This window comes from Salminus brasiliensis, chromosome 8, assembly GCF_030463535.1.
Source record: "Salminus brasiliensis chromosome 8, fSalBra1.hap2, whole genome shotgun sequence".
Taxonomy (NCBI): Eukaryota; Metazoa; Chordata; class Actinopteri; order Characiformes; family Bryconidae; genus Salminus; species Salminus brasiliensis.
In genome coordinates, this window is record NC_132885.1 from 35,649,130 (window position 1) to 35,669,119 (window position 19,990).

Here is a 19,990-nt window from a genome sequence, read left to right on the forward strand (position 1 = left end):
TATATATATATATATATATATATTGCATATACATTGTAGGTTTTGTGACTAATAATTGAGAAATGTTCCCTGCTATTTTGCATCTGTCTAACATTTGTATATAGTTAACAGATAAAATATAAGTTGCACATTACAAGTTAATGTTCATATGAAAACCCAAATAAAAATTTAAAAAGTATGTTGTTAAGCGCAACAAACAAAATTTTACATAGAGAGCTATGTTTCCTCATAGAACTCCAGAAGCATTTGAGTATGAATTTTTTTTAGCTGTAGTTGTCAGCAACATCAATCAGATGTTCAGCTTAAATATTAGCAAATGTAAGATTATTTATTTATTACTTTTACCAAAGTTCGTAGGGCCTTGTGGAGCATTCCAAGCTGGCCACTGTGGATCAGGGCTGCACAGAATAGCACCACCAACAGGAAGAGAATGCAGAGTGCAGTCAGAAACACAGCCACTACAAGAAAGAGGGAGGGAACAATATAATGTTATTGTAACATATAAACAGTAGCTCTCTTATTCGTATATAACTACCCATAAAGCTACACTTAATCACCCATAATGACAAACTAAAAACATGTTTTTAGAGAGGAAAAAAAAAACCCTGAAATCTTATTCTCAAAAATATTCTGAACCTTTATTCACTGCTTCATAGAAACCCTTTGAGGGGCAATTACAGCTGCAAATTCTATCAGAGACACCTCTATAAGTTTTGGTGCAACACGATTTGGCCAGTTTCTCTTATTGTTTATGGCAGATTGTCTCGAGCGTCTTCAGGTTGGACGATAAGTGTCCGTGAACTCTTTACAGAGTTTGGAGCTTAAGTCTAGGCCACTAAAGGACATTTCAAGACTTGCATCAAAGCCACTGCAGTGCTGTTTTGGCTGTATGCATTAAAGGTGAACTGTTGAGGATGTTCTTCTTTTCTATAAGGATGTTCCTGTATTTGGCTGCATTCCTGTCTCAGTTGTTATCCAGTCTCCCTGTCTCTGCTGCTAAGAATCACCTTCATAACATGATGCTGCCACCACCATGTTTCACTGTAGAATAATATTTACCAGGTCAAGTACAGAGTCTATTTTTTGCCATTTGAACTTTTATCTCATTGAACCAGAGAATCTTTTTTCAAGTTGCCAGGCTTCAAGCGAACTGTCATATACCTTTTACTTAACAGTAGCTTCCATCTTGCCACTTTGCTATAAAGCGGAAACTGTAAAAACAACTCTTCATCATTGTAGCTGTTTAAGGGTAGAGCCGTAAAATAACAATTATGTCTATTTGAAACCAAATTCAAAAAGGAGTACTTTCTGCACTGTGTCTAAGCAGTTTAGCCAAGCAGTAAAAGTATATTATATTAATATTAATGTTTAGTAATAAAAAACTATTGAGGGGACTCAATAATGGCTCAGCAGTCTAATGAACTACCACTTTAGCTCAGGGGCAAGTTCCAGAATCCTGAGCCATGCCACTTTGCCATCAGCCCGGAGTCAGAAAGATCACGATTGACCATGCTCTTTCTGGATGGGTAGATAGATGATGCTCTCTCTCCCTATTGCTTTTGAACTACCATTGGCTGGTACAGGCGTCTGTTAGCTGGTGCAGAGCTGGGGACCCTCCGAGTGTGCACAAACCCTCCAGAGTGTGTCTGCTGCTCAGTGAAAAGAAGCAGTGGATGGCTTCACATGTATCAGAGGTGACATGTTAAGTTCTTACCCTCTTGGGGGCATTGCTAGTGCTAGGGGGAGCTACGTACAGATGGGTTAATTGACAGTAGGAAATTGGCAGAAAAGGGAAAAATGTTACAGTTACCATAATATACAAATAACCATGACATACTATAACTATACTCATAAAGTGAAACTATGAGTATAGGTAAAGACTTAATAGATATAATAAATATATAATAGATATAATAAAGATATAAAACATATAAAATAATGAATTTTAGTCCAGTGACCTGTAAGCTACAGCATCAAAATCAACCTTTGTTAAACCAAGTTGTAATGAACTAAAAGTAACTAAACTTACTAAAAACTTAAACTTACTTATTAACTAAACTTTACCTGTGTTGACTGGTGGTGGGCTGGTGTAGGCACAGTGAGGTCCAGAGGGAACAACAGGATTGTTTAGTTTCGTTACTGGAAGGATCATAACACAGTATTCCACCCCTTTCTCCAGGTAATCGATTCGATTCTCTCCAGAGTACGCCATTATAACAAACTAAGAAAGAAATGGAGATGTACTCATGTACTCTGAAACTGCATTTCTCAAACAGTTGAACTAAAAAATGTATTGTGAAATTACTCATTACTATTTTTTCCAGGTTGTTCAGGTTGGTTGGAGACCACAAATATTGAAAGAGTGCACAGATTGTAATGTGATCTGGACTTTGACTTTTTGTTGATCTACCACTTCTGCGGTGTCCTGCTTAAAGTTAAAGCTTCTCCTAGGCTTCAGTTTATTAGCAAACTAAAGCAAGTTGTTTTGACGTTGCTTTGTTGTTTGCACCATCCATTTTAAAAAGAAGCCAATTCCCCACTGCTGAAAAGCATTCTGTGTTGTGGGGTTTTGCTGTTTCTTTGTGTTGACGTGACACTCTTAAACGGAAACCACAATTTAAAGGCAAAGCTGGGTCTCACTTTACCTTTGCAGGAAACCTTGAAAAAGCTTGCCTGGAAGAAAAACACAACTTTTTGGAGAACGGTTGTGAAAGTGCGCTTGTGTGCAAGTGCGCTTGTGTGCGAGCTGCGTTATCTAGCAACCACAAACCCATCTTTGTGTGCAAATATATATGTCAGTACACAGCAGAAATCCCCATATCTGGTTTAGGAAACAGCGGAGGCTGTTTACAAGCAGAAGACATCCATTTTCATAACATTTGCACCATAGATAGAGAAACAAAGGAAATAATTATGCATCCTAAAAATCTGCAGCTTAATTTTGCATGTAGAATTTCTGGTATGACTGTCCTTTTCAAGGAACAGAGAAATGCAGTCTTGTGAGAATATTTTTTATATTGCTATTTCATTACCTATTTATTGTATTATGTCAAACTGAATGATTATATAACTTTAAACCTGTAATATTAGACAAAACTACCCAAAATATATATTACCAATTTAAACACATATCAGAATATACAGTATATTAAGAAAACTATCAAAAATATCAAAGAAAAAAAAATTTCAAGAAACTCTAACAAAGGTTTCTACAAAGCTTCTACAGCATCACTGTCTGAGTAGCTGGTGCTGTTCTAGAATAGTGTTCAGTTTATCAGTGGACTTACTTTCATGGAAGGTCATTTCAGTGTACAGTAGTGTCAGCCTGCTTGTAGCATGTGTAGCATAAGTGTAGCAAGGCTCACATTTGGCTCCTTACTGAACTATACATTTGACAAAATACAATTTATAGAAAATTCCAGCTTAGATCTCAAGTTCCTAAAAAGAGCATGACAGTGACCACAGAATGATGCATGACTTCAGAGATTCTATAAATGTAGTCTATAACATGTTTGTTGAATATGTGGATGTATATATAACTTAAACCGAACATTTAAAAAGAAAGAAAGTCATATTCCAGACTCACGTGTGCCTTATCTCTAGTCCTGGACACATTAACATTATAGTCACGAAACAAGTATTCCAACTGTCTGGTGTGGAGCCCCCTGCTGGCTGGACGGCTAAGCTTCAGGAGCAGGCAGTTTCCACAGCCTGTGAGGGCCACCTCTGGTGGCCCTAGAGTTGCTGCACAGAGAATAAGGTGGTCAGCTGATGGACTGGGGATTGGCTGGCTGAATGTACTCCAGGTAGTCAATAGGGATGAGTGATATCACAACCTTTTTTTGTTGTTCCAATATCAAGTAATACCCATGTTAGTATCTCAACACCAATACAGATCTTAATTTTTTAAAGCTTTTGCATTGATAATAAACTGCCACATAAATAAAGCATTTAGTGAAATATGTTTTCTTACTTTGCCACAGGGGGTAAAACAGTTTTGAACTGGTCCAGTTGGATTCCTGGTCTGAACTGAATGCTTGCACCCGCACCAAGTAATGGCAGTATAAGTCCTTCAGAGAGTTTGTTAAGTCACATCGCTCGCCAGTTCTCAAGTCTGAACAGTTCAAAACAGGCTTCCAGAGATGTTTCCTGCAGAAACAGTGAAAATAGATACATACAGGTTTCAAAAGTAGACAGAAGTCATGATGGTCAACAAACTGGGTGAGGCGAGTCATGGTGGTTGACCAGCTTTGTTAATTAATGCTGGTCGACTAGCTTGCTTAAACTGACCATGCTAATTGATCAGCATGGTCTTGCTGGTCGTGCTGGACTGGTTGACTGGTTTGGTCAAGTTTACAATGCTTGTAAACTCAGATACAGTACAAAAAAGAACCTGTGCTAATCATCTAGTTAATCTGTTCAAATAACTTAACCAGGTTTTTTCTGCATGGGTGTTACCCATGTTAATCTAGCAAATTAGCTAGTTATTTGATATAGAGTAGCTTTTAGCTAACATTAATGGCTATAAACTATTAACTATATAAACTATTAACTGGCTATAGTGTTCACCAGTATTTGCTAGTTGCATGAAACATTTTAAATGCTATATAGTGATATTTTATGACTGTAATGACTAAAATGACTAAACTGCTACTCTGAATCTGCTATTTCCTAAAATTTTATGTAAGCTGATGTTGCTCAGCTCAGTACAGAGCTATGCATATTTTTTGTTTTTAAATGTATCATGTATTTCTTAACTTACTTCATAGTATATTTCTGCACCCTGAATTGTGCAAAGGCAGGTGTCCCGGGGCCGGGGGTCCAAGTGAGCTTGTGCTCCAAATTAAAGGAAACAATGGTGACATTTTGGGGAGCTGGGAGCAGGCAGTACACTTGAGGAGAACAAAATGAGGGACAAGCTAAGTAAAATGGAGTACATAACAGGAAAAGCACTCACAAAAAAACCCTGATTTGCACCTGGACGGCTTGTCTTCACAGTTGATACTCAAACAGTGTAAAGCTGCTAGAAATCTTCTGATGCTGTGGAGTACAATTTGCCAGACCTATTCCTATCACCAGTTTCCTCCAATTTGTAAAAAGCCATTTGATGGTTTAGGAAAATTATTTATTTATTTGACACTTTTTGCAATTTCAGGCAAGAACTGCAGTTTTAAAGGTTATAATGGTAAAATTGTGAAGTGCCTTTATGCAGTAACACTGTCTGTCCCAACACTGTTTTATCAGGAGAAGCAAAAAACACAATATTCTCACAATATAGAGAACAACTGCAAAATTAAGATTATGTGAGAAAATTAATAGGTGTAATAGATAATAGATTTCTTTATTGTCACTGCACAATGAGTACAATGCAATTAACTAGCAAATCCAATGATGTTCACACACAACAAACTGCAATAAAATAAAAAATTATTAAATTAAGCGAAGAGTGCAAAAAAGAAGCTAGAATGTTATTTATTTGTAATAGTAAATAAAAAGCTAAATATTAAATAAGCTAATAAATATAGTAATTATTAAGTGCACACATCACCTATCAGCATAACAGACATTGTGGAAAGTGAAGACTGTGCACAGATTGAGGTGTCAATCTGAGGTGCATATGAAGTGAGAATAGTAAAATATCTGACATAGTAAAGTGATTGGAGTACAGTAGGTATAATGCAGGTTGTGTCCAATCATATCCCCATACAGCGGATTCTGTGCATTGGTTGCACAGAATCGTCAATGGCATTTCAACAATGGGAACATTGGTGAGGTTTTGTGGCATAAAATGACATTTGTTATGTTTCATGTACCATGATGTAATTTATGTGATTCTCCCTGGTGAAGGACTCCGTGCTCTGAAAGCTTTAAGATGTAAACCACAGCATTTCAGCTACTTAATTCATTCTCAACAAGTATTTTCTGCTGCTCATTCGTAGCTTCTATTGAATGAATGTAATCCTATTCTTTTTAACAAGACAGCATGGCATTAGTGGGCTCAGGATGTTGGATGATCATCACCCCACCTCAATAGTATTGGATGGAGCTTTATCTGAACACAGCACAGCTGCTCCACAGCTTATTTATACTGGCATTAGGCATGGTGTCAATAGGTACATGTTTATCTGCTCTAGAGAGTTCTGTTCTATTGGCAATACTGGTCTACAGGTTCTAGAGAAGACAAACTGTGTCAGCAATGGGTGCAGCCATTGTATGTATGTCCACAGAAACTTGGACCTATACTGTATTTACCAATTAAGCATTAAGCATGTAAAGCTTTGTATGACCAACACTGGTAATATGTAAAAAGTATTCCAAATCCCTCTCTTCACTTCACCAAAATATGAAACATTTTTGAAACATACCTTGGTGCTTCAGAATGAATAAAAGTATCCACATTTTTAAAATCCAATGCTGTTTTGAGGGAGTCGTCATCATAGCTGACCACATTGAGGGTGTTCTGTGGATATATGTGCAAGCTTCAGTGCGCTCTCAGGTAAGGCTCAGCAATAGTTAAAAGTGTGCTCAGCTGTAGGTAAGTTTTTTTTTCTGCTGTTGTCACTGCTGTCAGTGTAGATAAGTTTCCATTTCCCCACAAGTCCCTCCTTGTGCCTCTGTACCACCCAGAGACTAAAACGCTCTCTCGTACAGATACGTGACCAAAGCATGTGCATCTGTGAATGCATCTGTAGACTAGCTTAGTTAATAGCAATTACTCTTTGTTGTTATTACTTTGATATTACTTTTATATCTGATTTATGTACTGTTGGAATGTTCACTATATATTCTGAGTTGGAAATGGCAAAGAAGCTTAAAACTAATGGGTTTGTAATGTTTTCACTCCAGTCACCCCTTAGACCATCACTGACTGAATCATAAAAAAATCAACACAATTGGTCTCTCTCCCTCTCTCCCCACATTATTTCAGTGTGATGCTGGCCAGCACAGGCATCTGCGGAGGTTCAAAAAGAAGTGGATGGAGAAGCGGATGGAGACCAGTCTCTTTCCATTTAATTAGACTATTATAGTCAGATTGGACAGTCGTTAGCCATACTGATAATGTTTACATTCCCTGTACTTCATAAATCCAATTAGAACTCGTTCTATCTCTTTATCTTCTCCGAATTAATGACTGCCCACTTGTCCGGCCTGACTTTGATGGGCACCCCTGCACACGTGACATACCAGCTGCCCACCCTTCTGCTACTGCTATCTGCATATCTGACTATGTTGAAGTTCATATGGACTCTAACCATTTGCTATTATTATTATTATTATTATTACTAGCATTACTTTCATAATTGCTACCATTTGCTATTATGCTTATATTAGTTCTATTATGCCTATATCAACACACCAGAACAGAAGAACAGTCTTATGTGTTTGTACGGTGACTTCATATTTAATTTATAAGTAGGAGGATGGGTCCACCTTGTGAGCCTTGGTTCCTCCCAGAGTTTCTTCCTCCAGCTTTAAGGGAGTTTTTCCTTTGATTGGGGTTGTTTGTTTTATGATTTGCTGATCTTCTTGTCTTGGTCTTGTTATTGGATATGTGTAAAGCTAAAAATAATGAACAAATAAAAAACACTTTTTTAAGGTGTGATTTAAGGTGGCTTCGAGCCACACAAAGTACATCACCACTTTTTTCCACATGCCGCTAGTGCGTCACTGGACAGCTAGAACATGCTTCAACGAGAACATTACCTGCCTGTTCAGTTAGGTCAGCTAACAGAGGCCTGCAGGAAGGGAGATGGCCATCATACCCACCCAGAGAGAGCAAAGGTCAGTTGTGCCTTTTCAGATCATCACCAGGGGACTGACCTGTGACCGCCTGATAATGGGCCAACACTTAAGACAGCTGTACCTTTTAGTAACTTATAAAAAGATCTGAGGTACTGAAATAATTGAAACTTTAACTCAATATAAAAATACTTTATTGTAATAAGAGTAACACTTTATAAAGACAGTTAAAAAAATACAAAAAATAAATGTACACATGTAAAACAATACTGTCTGAAAAAACTGAATAGAAAGGGTCATACGTTTTCATTTATTTTATTTTTTTTCTCAGCTGTAAAGCTGCAGTCACACTAGACTTGAAGAACTGTCGTTCATTTCAATGGGATTTTCCACAATGCACAATTTTGCATCAGCAACTTCCAGAGTGAATTCATTTTGCTTGTGGAACCTTATGTTGAATTCGCATCCATGACCAACAGCATGCCTGCTCTGGCACCAGATCGTCTTCCAACACATCAACTTTAAGAACTGATTGTTCACTTGCTGCCTAATACATCCCACCTTTTGACAGATGCCACTGGAACTAGATACTCAAATGTTACTTGCTTCCCCTGTCTGTGATTTTAATGTTATGGCATTGGTGTACATACTAATAATATAAAATTAAAGTAGACAATAAAATGAAAAAAGAGAGTTATGGAAATGGTGTATCCTCATCATTACTTATGTAAGTCTGATATGTAATGGTAACAAATAAATGCCAAAAGAAAAATACATGCATGGCAAAAGAGTCAAACCACTATTAACTATCTGTTGTATCTGGTTTGGTAATTTTTATCATTAATGTTTAATTAGTTCTGACTAGAGGAGGATGGGTCCCCCTTGTGAGTCTTGGTTCCTCCCAAGGTTTCTTCCTCCAGCTCTGAGGGAGTTTTTCCTTGCCACTGTTGCCGTTGGCTTGCTCACGGGGGTCTTTGATCCTTCAGGTCTTACGTTATTTCTTCTTTGTCTCTGTCTTTTATTAATTACTAATTATGTAAAGCAGCTTTGTGACAAGAACAGTTGTAAAAAGCGCTATACAAATAAATCTGACTTGACTTGAAATACATGGAAATAATTGCTTCATTCAAGTAACATTTTCTGAAATTAAGCAATAAACAATTGTTAACCTTTGTGTTTCAAAAAAGATACTCTTTGACCTTTTATACAATTCACTGGTTATGTGCTAAGGGCTCTGGCAATGCACAGGGACTATGATTCTAAAATTACGCTTCAGAGGAAATGTAATGCCTTGCCTGAAATGAAACTGACAGCTACAGTTTAATTCTTAAAATTCCACAGTACCATTACAAATTTCTACAGCACAGTTACAGTCACATTATATAAATCTGAACAGGCAAGAGAACAGTACAACTTTAAGATGGGTAAAAACTAAACAAACAAACAAACAAAACAAAAACACACACATACAACCCCCCCCCCCAAAAAACAAAAAAAAACAAAAAAAAAAAAACATGCAAGTGTGAATTGACCTCACTGCGAGTGAAAAGAGAAGGGAAACTGCATTGTGATTTGCTATGAATAATTGCTTTAGCAGTACGGGCATTTCAAGTAACATTGTGGTCTTCTTGCCGTATTCTAATTATATTGTATAATAATATCAACATTACATTTATATTCAAATAAATAATATGTTTTAAAATCAATTACCCAAACCAGGCACATGCACAACAATGGGATAACTCAGACTACAAGTGCCCCTTGCTAAGTTTGAACAGTTTTGTTTTATACAGCCAAAATACAATTCAGCAAGGCAACATAGAGGCTGTGAGTCAGCCGGAGATTCACTGCTACTGGGCATCTCTCTGGTGCAGTACCGACTGCCTTTTACTTAGGGACGCACAGATCTGACTTTTTCTGTTCTGATACAAATACAGATACATAAAAATTTGCATATCAGCCGACACCCTATACAGATCCGATACCACTGTTGAATTAATAAACTATATACCTCACCATGTGGGAGAGACTTAAGGCAGAAAAATAAACCCTTCTCAGTTCTCCTGGAAGATCAGCTGTGGTAGTGACATCATTTCCCCCTCTGCCTCACTCTGTCCACTCTGTCTCACTCTGACGGCTGTCCTCCATAATAGGCGCATGTCTGTAAGTTACTATGATCCTGAGTTATGAAGCTTAGAACACAGTCAGTGCGGAAATCGGGTTCAGCAAATGGATCGGCCTAATTATTCGACAACCGATCCAGTTAATTTTGTCAGTATCGGGACAGATATTGGATTCTAGTATCGGATCAGGGCATCCCGAATCCCGAATCAGTGAATTCTGCTCCTGGTCATGGATGGCATGAACATAGAACTTGCAACGATACGACCCGATGATCAGGCTAACATTTGTGAACTCAATGCCAAAACCATTTAATACCACTTGTAAAATGTGCAACACTGCACTAAGCCAGTTCATGTTCATAGGCTGTTTAATTCTGCTATGTATGAATGGGTGTCAACAAACAGCACATATTATACAGCACTTTGTAATGCAGAATTCTTTAGTTGTAAAGTAGCTTTAGTTAAACCAGTTAGCCTTGTTATGATGGTGCTTAATTTGTAGCATACAAAGGAAATTTGCTAATGTTACATTCACAGCAAGCTAGCAGTGGTATCCATCCACTTACCCACGTGGGTAATGGCTAAGAAGTGGCTCAAGTAGTGGCTCAGTGGTTACAGCACTGGGCTACTGATGACAGGTTGTGGGTCTGATACCCAGGCTTAGCAAGCTGCTACTGTTGGGCCTTTGAACTCCCAGGGTGAGACCGCAATGGCTGCCCACCCCTCTGGGCACGTTTGCTCACTAGTGTGCATGTGTGTGTTCACCGCATGGATGGGTTAAAGGTGGAGGCCACATTTAATCTCTGTACAACACAAATGGTGAATATGGAGGCCTTTGTTTTTAGGCTTAATACTATTTACTGTAGCCGTAGTTTAAACACAGATATGAGAAAACTGTAACAGACTTTTAAGTAACTTATTCTTGACTGTACTTTGATCTAACTCAATTTGTAATTGCAAACATACATGTACATGCATTCCACTGATGCACACAAAAGTAACGTAGTTTAACTGAGTAACTGCAACAGTTGAACTTCAACAGTTGAAGCTGGCTTGCAGTTTACCAACACTTTAAAGCCATTAAGATGGGTCATAAGGAGCTACACGTCCAGTCTTTTAGATTGGATCAGAACATCCCTATAATTTAAAAGAACCCCACATTTCTTAAACTGCCTCAATCCCTTACACTGTGGCATACAGATGTGTCTTGTCTCGTCATCAGTTTTGACAACATTTTCAATAAAGGCACCTGCTCACAAGTGTGAAATTTTGTATAAAATCTACCCCAGTTTGGATCTGGTCTCATCTCATGACATTCACTACTGCTTATTCACAAATATATGCTAAAAATATCTCTGCTCTGTCAGGCAGCTTGGAAGAGAGGAAGAATGGGCAAAGATTTGTAAGATCTCAAAGCAGACGCCCCAGTCGTCTATTTAGACTGTGTTTGAAGGATGCTCCACATTGCTGCCAGTGTCAGACATTACAGAGCACCACAATCCACATGGTCTGTCCGTAAATTCAGTAGTTTTTCTTCTAGTCTTTAAGATCCTTGCCCTCAGGTTGTCTATTAATTCAGACCGATATTATGTTTGGAAGCTTTTTAGATTGTAAGACTAGAGTAGTACTATAGTAAAATGGGGAATGTTCCATGATTACTGTAAACTGTCAATGAATCAATTAATTATTATGAATAGTAATAGGAATCCATCAGTCATTGTTATTGTGTAAGTGTGTGTGTGTGTGTCTGTCTGTATAAAATTCAATGACGTGTTAATCATTAAAGGTCGACAGTCGATGACCCCACAAATGTGACCACTGAAACTTACTAACCTTTAGGTCAGATTTTGGTCGAAGTTGGCGTTTGAGGTAACATGCTGTCCAAAAGAGTTGGCAATACTCTATCACAATAGAAAAGACTGAGAATGTGGTTTCTGGTATTTGACAGGCACTTCTAATTCCGCTTTATATAACCAGAGTCGTTATCCTCTTCTTCTTCTTCTTCTTCTTCTTCTGTTTCCTCATCCACCATTACCCTAAAGTTTGTAACATGCCTGCCAAAGTCTGAAGAGTGAGTGGGCTGAATGTCTGTGAGATTTTCTTGTCCCTTTTGAAGAGATGTAGGCACCACCAGTTCTGGAATCTCCATGTTCCCAGCCTTCTCTTTCTTCCACTGTTCCTCCTCCACACAGCCTCTCAGGATCAAAGAGAAGAGATTCACGTTGATGCTACACTCAGCCTCAGCATTCTGTTCCTCTTTATCTTTGTGTCCATGTCTGAGGAAGTTCTTGTTTGTAAGATCTTCAGATAAGATTCCTGTTGCAAATCTCTGTCTTTCAATTTGGGATTTTACAGATTTTTGTTGAAGCCCATACTCAGTCCTGTGCAGTTGTTTCAAAATCTGCTCTTTGGGAGCTGTGGCATAGTGGGCTTTTGCCACTGGTATAGATGATATGGGAATGTCCCTTACATGACCATGTGTTCTGTCATAATCAGCCTCACTGTGGTCATCTGGGGATAGTGGATTGGAAGAGCCCGTTTCAGAGGTCCCACAGCAACTTCCCGTCTTATCCCCTAGCCTCTCGTATGTTACATTCTCATACTCCTGATACTCATCATCTCCATGCTCTTCATCTTCCTTGATTCCCTTAATGGTGTCAGTCCCCAGAGAAACATTGTGTAAGGATTCGATGGTGGGATAGCATATTAACTGCACTTTATATGGGCTTCGAAAGGAATCCTGGGGGGGACAAATAAAAAAAAAACATTTAGCTTCTGCACAATTATTTGTACAGAGTAAGTCTGTCTGCTGTCATTTTTTTGAGATTAGGACGTGTTTAGATTAGGACCATCGTCCCCGTGCCGAAGAAGTCCACGGTGTCCTGCCTCAATGACTACCGTCCCGTAGCTCACGCTCACATCATGAAGTTCTTCGAGAGGTTAGTCATGAGGAACATCAAGAACCAACTGCCCTCTTCATTGGACCCCCTGCAATTTGCATATCGTCCCAACCGCTCCACGGACGATGCAATCACCACCACCCTTCATCTCTCCCTTACCCACCTGGAGAAGAAGGACACCTACATCAGAATGCTGTTCATAGACTTCAGTTCAGCATTCAACGCCATCATCCCACAGAACCTCACCAGGAAGTTAAGCCTGCTGGGCCTCAACACCCCCCTCTGCAACTGGATCCTGGACTTCCTGACAGGAAGGCCCCAGTTAGTCCGGTTCGGGGACAGCAGCTCCAGCACCATCACCATGAACACTGGGGCACCTCAGGGCAGTGTACTGAGTCCTCTGTTGTTCACCCTGCTGACTCATGACTGTGTTGCGAAACACAGTTCTAACAGCATCATAAAGTTCACCGATGATACAACTGTGCTGGATCTCATCAGCAAAGGCGACGAGTCAGCATACAGAGAGGAGGTGCAGCAGCTGACAGACTGGTGTACAGTCAACAACCTTCACTGGAATGTAGAGAAGACCAAGGAAATGGTTGTTGACTTCAGGAAATCAAGACCGGACCACTCTCCGCTTAACATCAACGGCTCCTCTGTGGAGATCGTTAAGAGCACCAAGTTCCTTGGTGTCCACCTAGCGGAGAACCTCACCTGGTCCCTGAACACCAGCTCTACAGCCAAGAAAGCCCAACAGCGTCTCTACTTCCTCCGGAAGCTCAGAAAGGCCCGTCTCCCTCCACCCATCCTCACCCTCTTCTATAGGGGAACCATAGAGAGCATCCTGCATCACTGCCTGGTTTGGGACCTGCACAGCCTCTGATCGCAAGTCCCTCCAATGCATTGTGAGGACAGCTGAGAAGATCATCGGAGTCTCTCTCCCCTCCGTCATGGACATTTACACCACCCGCTGCATCCGCAAAGCAACCAGCATTGTGGATGACTCCACCCACCCTTCACACAGACTGTTCTCCCTCCTGCCATCAGGAAGAAGGTACCGCAGCATCCGGTCCAACACGACCAGACTCTGCAACAGCTTCTTCCCCCAAGCCATCAGACTCCTCAACACAACTCAACTTCTGAACTGATATCTTTCTGGTACATGTACACTCTCTCCCTCTCTCTCTCTTTCCAACCATTTACCCCAGATAACATGGGAAGCATTTTTTGCACAAGCATTTGCACTAATAACTTTACTACCTCACTGGACTCTATTTATTGCACATTGCACAACTTGCACACTACCGTCATTATTTATTATTCTCTGTCTGTACTGTGTTGTGTTGTCTGTCCGCACTTGTTTGTTTGTGTTGCACTTGTGTCTTGTATGCACTGTCTATGTTGCACCATGGTCCTGGAGGAACGTTGTTTCGTTTCACTGTGTACTCTGTATGTAGTTGAAATGACAATAAACCCACTTGACTTGACTTGACTTGACTTGTTTGCCAGCAACAATAGCCTAGCATCTCCTAAAGAAGCGCACATTAAATATCAAACATTGGCTGCCTGACTGACTGAAATAATAAGGCGAGGCCTTGTAACTACAACTGTGTGCACTGCAGTCTTCAGTATTATCACAAGATTGTTTGTGAAATTATCTCTATGGAATTATTGTTTTTCTTCTGTAGCTGCATGAAATGACCTAGCAGTGATCTCTATGCCTTACCAGCTGCTATAAACAATCACAAGCCTGCTCAGAAATTCCATTTATTTTTCTGTTCCACCTTAGTACACTCATCACATTCTGGCCTTCACAAAATATTTAATGTAACTGCTGCACAATTTAAGGTGGAAGAGAATCAAATGTTCCATCTTAAGAGAACATTTGAAATAAATAAAAACCTTTCTAACAAATATAGAGACCTTACCATCCAATATTACATTCAAAATAATAAATGCTCTTCACTTCTACAGTTTAAATGAATATGTGTCTTTTTGGTTTCCAAAGCATGCAGTAATCACATATTGTTTAAGGGTATTTTAAGAGCTGCATGAGCACACAAATATAATCTTTTTAAATCAGATGTGAGACATTTATATGTGGTCCTAGATTGGCCACCTGTTTAAGAATGTTACTCTGAGTTTTTCTTTTTGCCTTAATCCTGCAACTGTAGAGCAACCTGCAATGTTGTATGTATACCTCAAAATATAATTGAATAACCCTTCACCATAAAAAAAATTAATTCATCTTACCAGAACAAAAGGTAGACGGGTTTTCAGGCAAAAGATCCGGGAGAGCACACCGAAGAACACGAAAAACGGTAGTGCTGTTATGCACAAAGCCACAAAGATCAGTGCTCCTGAAACAAAAACAATAATAAAACATAAGATGACGAAGAAGAAGCAGCAGAAAATTCACATCAAATAAGCAATTTCAGGAAGTCATGGTGGAGAATCTTCAGTAGATGTGGACAGACTTTCTCACACCCACATACCAGAGTTAGTTTCTCCCTTGGTTGTAGAAGCACACACTGCAGGACTGTAAGCAGAGCTGTGATCTTTGATGCCAATGTTCACACAATACTGCTGACCTGGCATCAGGTGCTGTAGAACCACAGTCTGCAAACTCTGTACTTCCTTTGAGAACTGTGTAAATAAACCACACACACGCACACACCAAACACAGATGTCAGTTGGAAAAAAAACATGCCCCAACTTGCAGGGGTAGTACCTACATACACTGCTTGGTACAAAAAGCACTTGAAACTGAGTTACACATATACAAAATATTTGTCTTTTTAAATCCTTACACGTATATTCACTCCCTTTCAAATCTTGTCATGCTAATAATATAAGGTATTCTATAGATTTATGATTCATTATTCATTCATATATCAATATCATTCATATATTCAATATTCATTCATATATTCATTTTTATAACAAAGTCAGCATAGGTGGACCATCAGGTGGACTTTCTAGAGCTTAGCGTTTGACATTAGACCAAAACAATCCAAACATGTAGAATATATAATCCAAAAGCGTCAGTTTCTATTAGTTCTATGTGAAATCACCACAAAAGTGAATAAATAAGGTATCCTAAAAACTTTTTTCTCACCTTAAATTTGCCGTTGACACTGATGTTCAGTTTGTACTTAAAGCACGGGTACACTGTACAATTATAGATACTGAGAAGCCTCTTGGACGGAGCCTGAAGTTGCACACACAAGGACTCACTGCATGGTACGACTGTCAGCAAGGGGGGATCCGGGACAGCTATAAGACACAAAAAGACATTTCGTTTAATGAAAGATGATACATTAGTGTGTTTTAGTTTAAGATTCCTTCTTTTGAATTGAGGGGTTCTTTAAAGCTCACATACATAACTTGCCTATACGATTTGAACCATACATTAAATTTGATACAGAAATTCATGCTTTTTAACATTAGTTTACTTTCTATTCCCAATGTATGTGTTCTCAGAAAGATAACTGTAAAGAGTAAAAAAAACAAAAAAAAAACAATAACAACTTAATTCAGGGTTTATACCGGTCATTTACTCCTCTGTGGAAAAATTACTAATTTTGGGGGCTAATTTTTCAACTTGCAGTGCCACATATTACAAACATTACATTTCTGGATAACACTGTCCTTTAAGAAACACATTAAGGATGTATTAAGGTATTGTTCTTAGGTCAATAAAGCCTAAATCTGACATTTCTAAATTATTTAAATTATTTTTTTAGTAAGCATACAATCATTAAAACGTATTATTTTTAAATAATAGGTCAAATAATTGTGTGAAAATCACTAATAATTGCAAAAGTAGTTGTTTTAATGCACATTAAACAATTTACCACCCGGTATTGCAAGTTATTCAGCACTGTTTAGTCTGTTCATTATGCAACATGCAAGCTATGAATTGACTGAATTCATGATCCAGACTGACTTGTTAAATGACTTGATTTTTAATCTCTGTGTTCTGATACTGGTAAGAGGTGCTACTCTGCTTACTCTACTTCCTGCTTTACTCTACGATGCCACTAAAGTGATTAGACAGCAATTACAATGATGTCCTTAAGTTCAGCAGAGGACTTTGTTTAGACAGTTTAAACACCACCTGCGATTGGACAGCAATTACAACCATGCTCCGGTGTGGACAACGAACACACACAACAACAAAAAAGTTCTTTACTCACTGTTCTTGAAGGGTTCAAATGGCTTTAATTCAGTAGGTTGAGAGGTCAGGGTCCCTGAGCGTGCATATACTCTGGTGTAGTAGGTCTTGTGTGGATCTGTGAAAACCTCGGTCAGATTGCACTGCAAAGGTGACCGTTTAACAGGGCTGCAGGGGGCCATTTCACAGCTCCTCCCCACTTCACTGTACATTGATAAGAACATGCATAAGTAACTTTGATTAAAAATATTAATCCACCACTTCAAGTAGTAGTCTGATGCAAAATCTAATTTACCACCAGACGTATTACCACCAAGATATGTCTTGGGTCAGACAGTATCATTTATACGAACTTTAAAATGCACTGTACTGGTTAAATGTATTCATTCATACACTTCCATTACTTGTTAGCCACATTATAGCAATACCAGTTATAATGCAAAACGCATAATACAGTATTTTGAACATCCAAACACCATGAAAACATATCCACAGATCAGTTAATAAACATAATACTACTTCTTTTACTACTGTTGATGTAAAGTGCAGCAATCTTGATTTTGGAACTTTCTCCCGAGTAGGCAATCTAACTTGTTGAAATTTCTTACTTGGGACTCAGAAAATCCGACTTCCTAGTTCAAATGGATTGCAGCATAAAGCTTGCGTTCACATGGTTTTGTAGGAATTGTAGTGGATTAAGGTATTGCTATGGTTGCTATAAAAGTTGTTTCCCGTGTCCTTACTCCTCTTACTGCAATAAGAAAATAAATACAAAGAAACCTAACCTTTTCATGCCTGACCTTATTGGGGACCTTATCTTGTTGCTTATTTCTCGTTGTAACAAATTCCAAATTGTTCCACAATGTGAACCAGACTATGACTTTTGTGCCCCATTACACCCTTAATGTGCATGCATTCTCTGCTAATTTATAATAGGCCAAATGTACTCTAGTGAGTGAAGTGTCTCAGTGCAAAGCATGCAGTCAAACGTACCCGAGTATACAAACTTTAACACTGTAATACACATCTTTAGGAGACCCAGGCCCGGCCTCCCAGCTCAGCAAGTGGACAAAATGCTGAGAATCTATTAACAAGTTGACAGGTGCAGGCAGGTGCATGCACAACACTGCAACAGACAAGGAGAGAGAAAAAGGAGGGGGATGACAGGAGATGACAAGAATCACTAAAATCATGCTTGTTCAAAATCAGCTTGTTTGTTTAAAACGTGGCTCAACAATCTTTACCAAATTATGACACAACTTTATGTTGTCATATAACTATACTAAGAAAGGATTCTACATTTCCAGTCCCGTAGAGCTTGGTGAGTTCCCTTGTTAAATACACCCAATCCAAGCCAACTAACAGGTGAATTGAACCAGATGTTTGAGCAAGGAACTCACCAAACTGTTCAGGGCAGCTGCCCCCCAGAACCAGAACTGAAAACCCTACTTTAAGACATTTTTCATATTGTTTTATTTTAATGCAAAATGCAATGTAATGTTTTATATTGACATATAATCCTATGTAAATCAATTGTAATCTATAATACTGAAAGAAATGTGTTAGATGCTTTATGTACCTCCCCTTATATGATAAAACACAATATTCCTGTAGTATTTTTGACTGACAGTGTCTTGATTAGGAATGTGACGTGAATATTACGTACATAAACAATACAAATATAGTAAATATATACGTGACATATATATATATATATATATATATATATATATATATATATATATATATATATAATTTATTTATTTTATTTCCAACCTGAGCTTGGTAGAGTTGGCAGCATTGCGATGAGCAGTAACGGTAAGTGAACACCGCCCATTTCCACAGATGAACTCCCCCATTAAGCGGAGTCCCTGGGCAACCCATATCTTCATCTGCACATGGTGCAGAATTCCCCTTCCTCCTCCTCCTCCATCGTGGCAAGACAGCAAGCTAATAATTTAGCTAGCACTTCAAGTTAAACTTTAGAAATCACATCGTCCCACATCCAAAGCTCATCAGCGACAGCTATTCGGCTAACAGGACTAACGTTAAAAGTTATAGCACAGCCTCATAAACAACAGTGACATACGCAACACCACTACTGAACAACAAACAATTTACAATTAGCTAGCTAGCTAAATTACACTACCAGATCAGGGTTACTCATTTATAACCAGTCGAAAACATAGCTAGCTAACAGAACTCGAAGCACCCGATGACATCCGTGGTGGAGGAAGTGCGCTGGATTCAGGGCAAGCGATCATTATTTCTCGGAAACCTATGATTTGCACTTGAGCGAAAAGCAGTTTTTCAAAATAAAAGCCCGATGCCTTCAATAAACGAATTTTATTTGTTGTAGATTAAGTTGATTTGCAATGGACGGTACTTTTTTTTTTACTTTGCAAAAAATGTGAATAATATACGCACAGATGTTAAGGGATGGCCAGAACGAGGTATTTGAAGCTAAAACAAATATTATAATTATGTGTTATTGAAGGAAGATTATACATATATAATGTGTAGAATGACATTAAGAGCACAACTTGAACAATTTCCAAAATGTTTTAGAACATCTCTATTTTTCCCAGTTTTTACTGTTAAATTTAACGTTTAAGCAGTTCAGTCCAGTTAATAACCTGTAAATGTGGGTTCGAATATTTGCACTAAATTAAATCATTATTAAAATCAGTGGGTTTCCACTAACAGCTGGTCTGTAGCAATGGAAGTAATTTGGGCTTTAAAAATGAATTTATCCAATTCAGATTCACATCCACAGGTTTGTAATTGTATTTGTTACTGAAACTCTCTACTGCAGTATTTACACAATATTGCATGTTTGAATGGCTATTATAATGACTGAAAAAATACACTTACCAAAAAGACACAGATAGATTATTATTACACTGTATAAAATAGGCAAACAAAGAAATAAGTAAATAAATAACAAATAAAGGTAGAGTGTGGTTGGTTCTGCACTGAAGAGGTTTGGTACAGGGAGAGGTCTGACAGACTCCCCAATAACATCAAAAGACAAGTTTCTGAGAGTCAAC

The 19,990-nt window shown here is 38.5% G+C and overlaps 1 protein-coding gene across 1 annotated transcript; it reads right to left on the reverse strand.

Moving 5' to 3' along the window:
- Positions 1-55: 55 nt before the first annotated feature.
- On the reverse strand, positions 56-19,178 carry crfb2 (cytokine receptor family member b2). The gene is made up of 13 exons (XM_072686735.1): positions 18,717-19,178; positions 17,934-18,066; positions 16,963-17,144; positions 15,882-16,039; positions 15,259-15,409; positions 15,017-15,123; positions 11,821-12,603; positions 6,366-6,489; positions 4,763-4,892; positions 3,974-4,149; positions 3,587-3,744; positions 2,065-2,221; positions 56-458 (listed from the first exon to the last, which is right to left on the reverse strand). Exons 1-13 carry the CDS (start codon positions 18,775-18,777, stop codon positions 325-327), a joined length of 2,454 nt encoding a protein of 817 aa, XP_072542836.1. The 5' UTR covers positions 18,778-19,178; the 3' UTR covers positions 56-324.
- Positions 19,179-19,990: the final 812 nt, after the last annotated feature.

Coding starts and splice junctions, on each gene's coding strand:
- crfb2 (XM_072686735.1), bottom strand. CDS start 18,777: ATGGGCGGTGTTCACTTACCGTTACTGCTCATCGCAATGCTGCCAACT. Junction 15,410..15,881: donor GTGTCAACGGCAAATTTAAG/GTGAGAAAAAAG, acceptor TTATTTACACAG/TTCTCAAAGGAAGTACAGAG. Junction 6,490..11,820: donor CTGGTTATATAAAGCGGAAT/TAGAAGTGCCTG, acceptor CTTACCTGAGAG/CGCACTGAAGCTTGCACATA.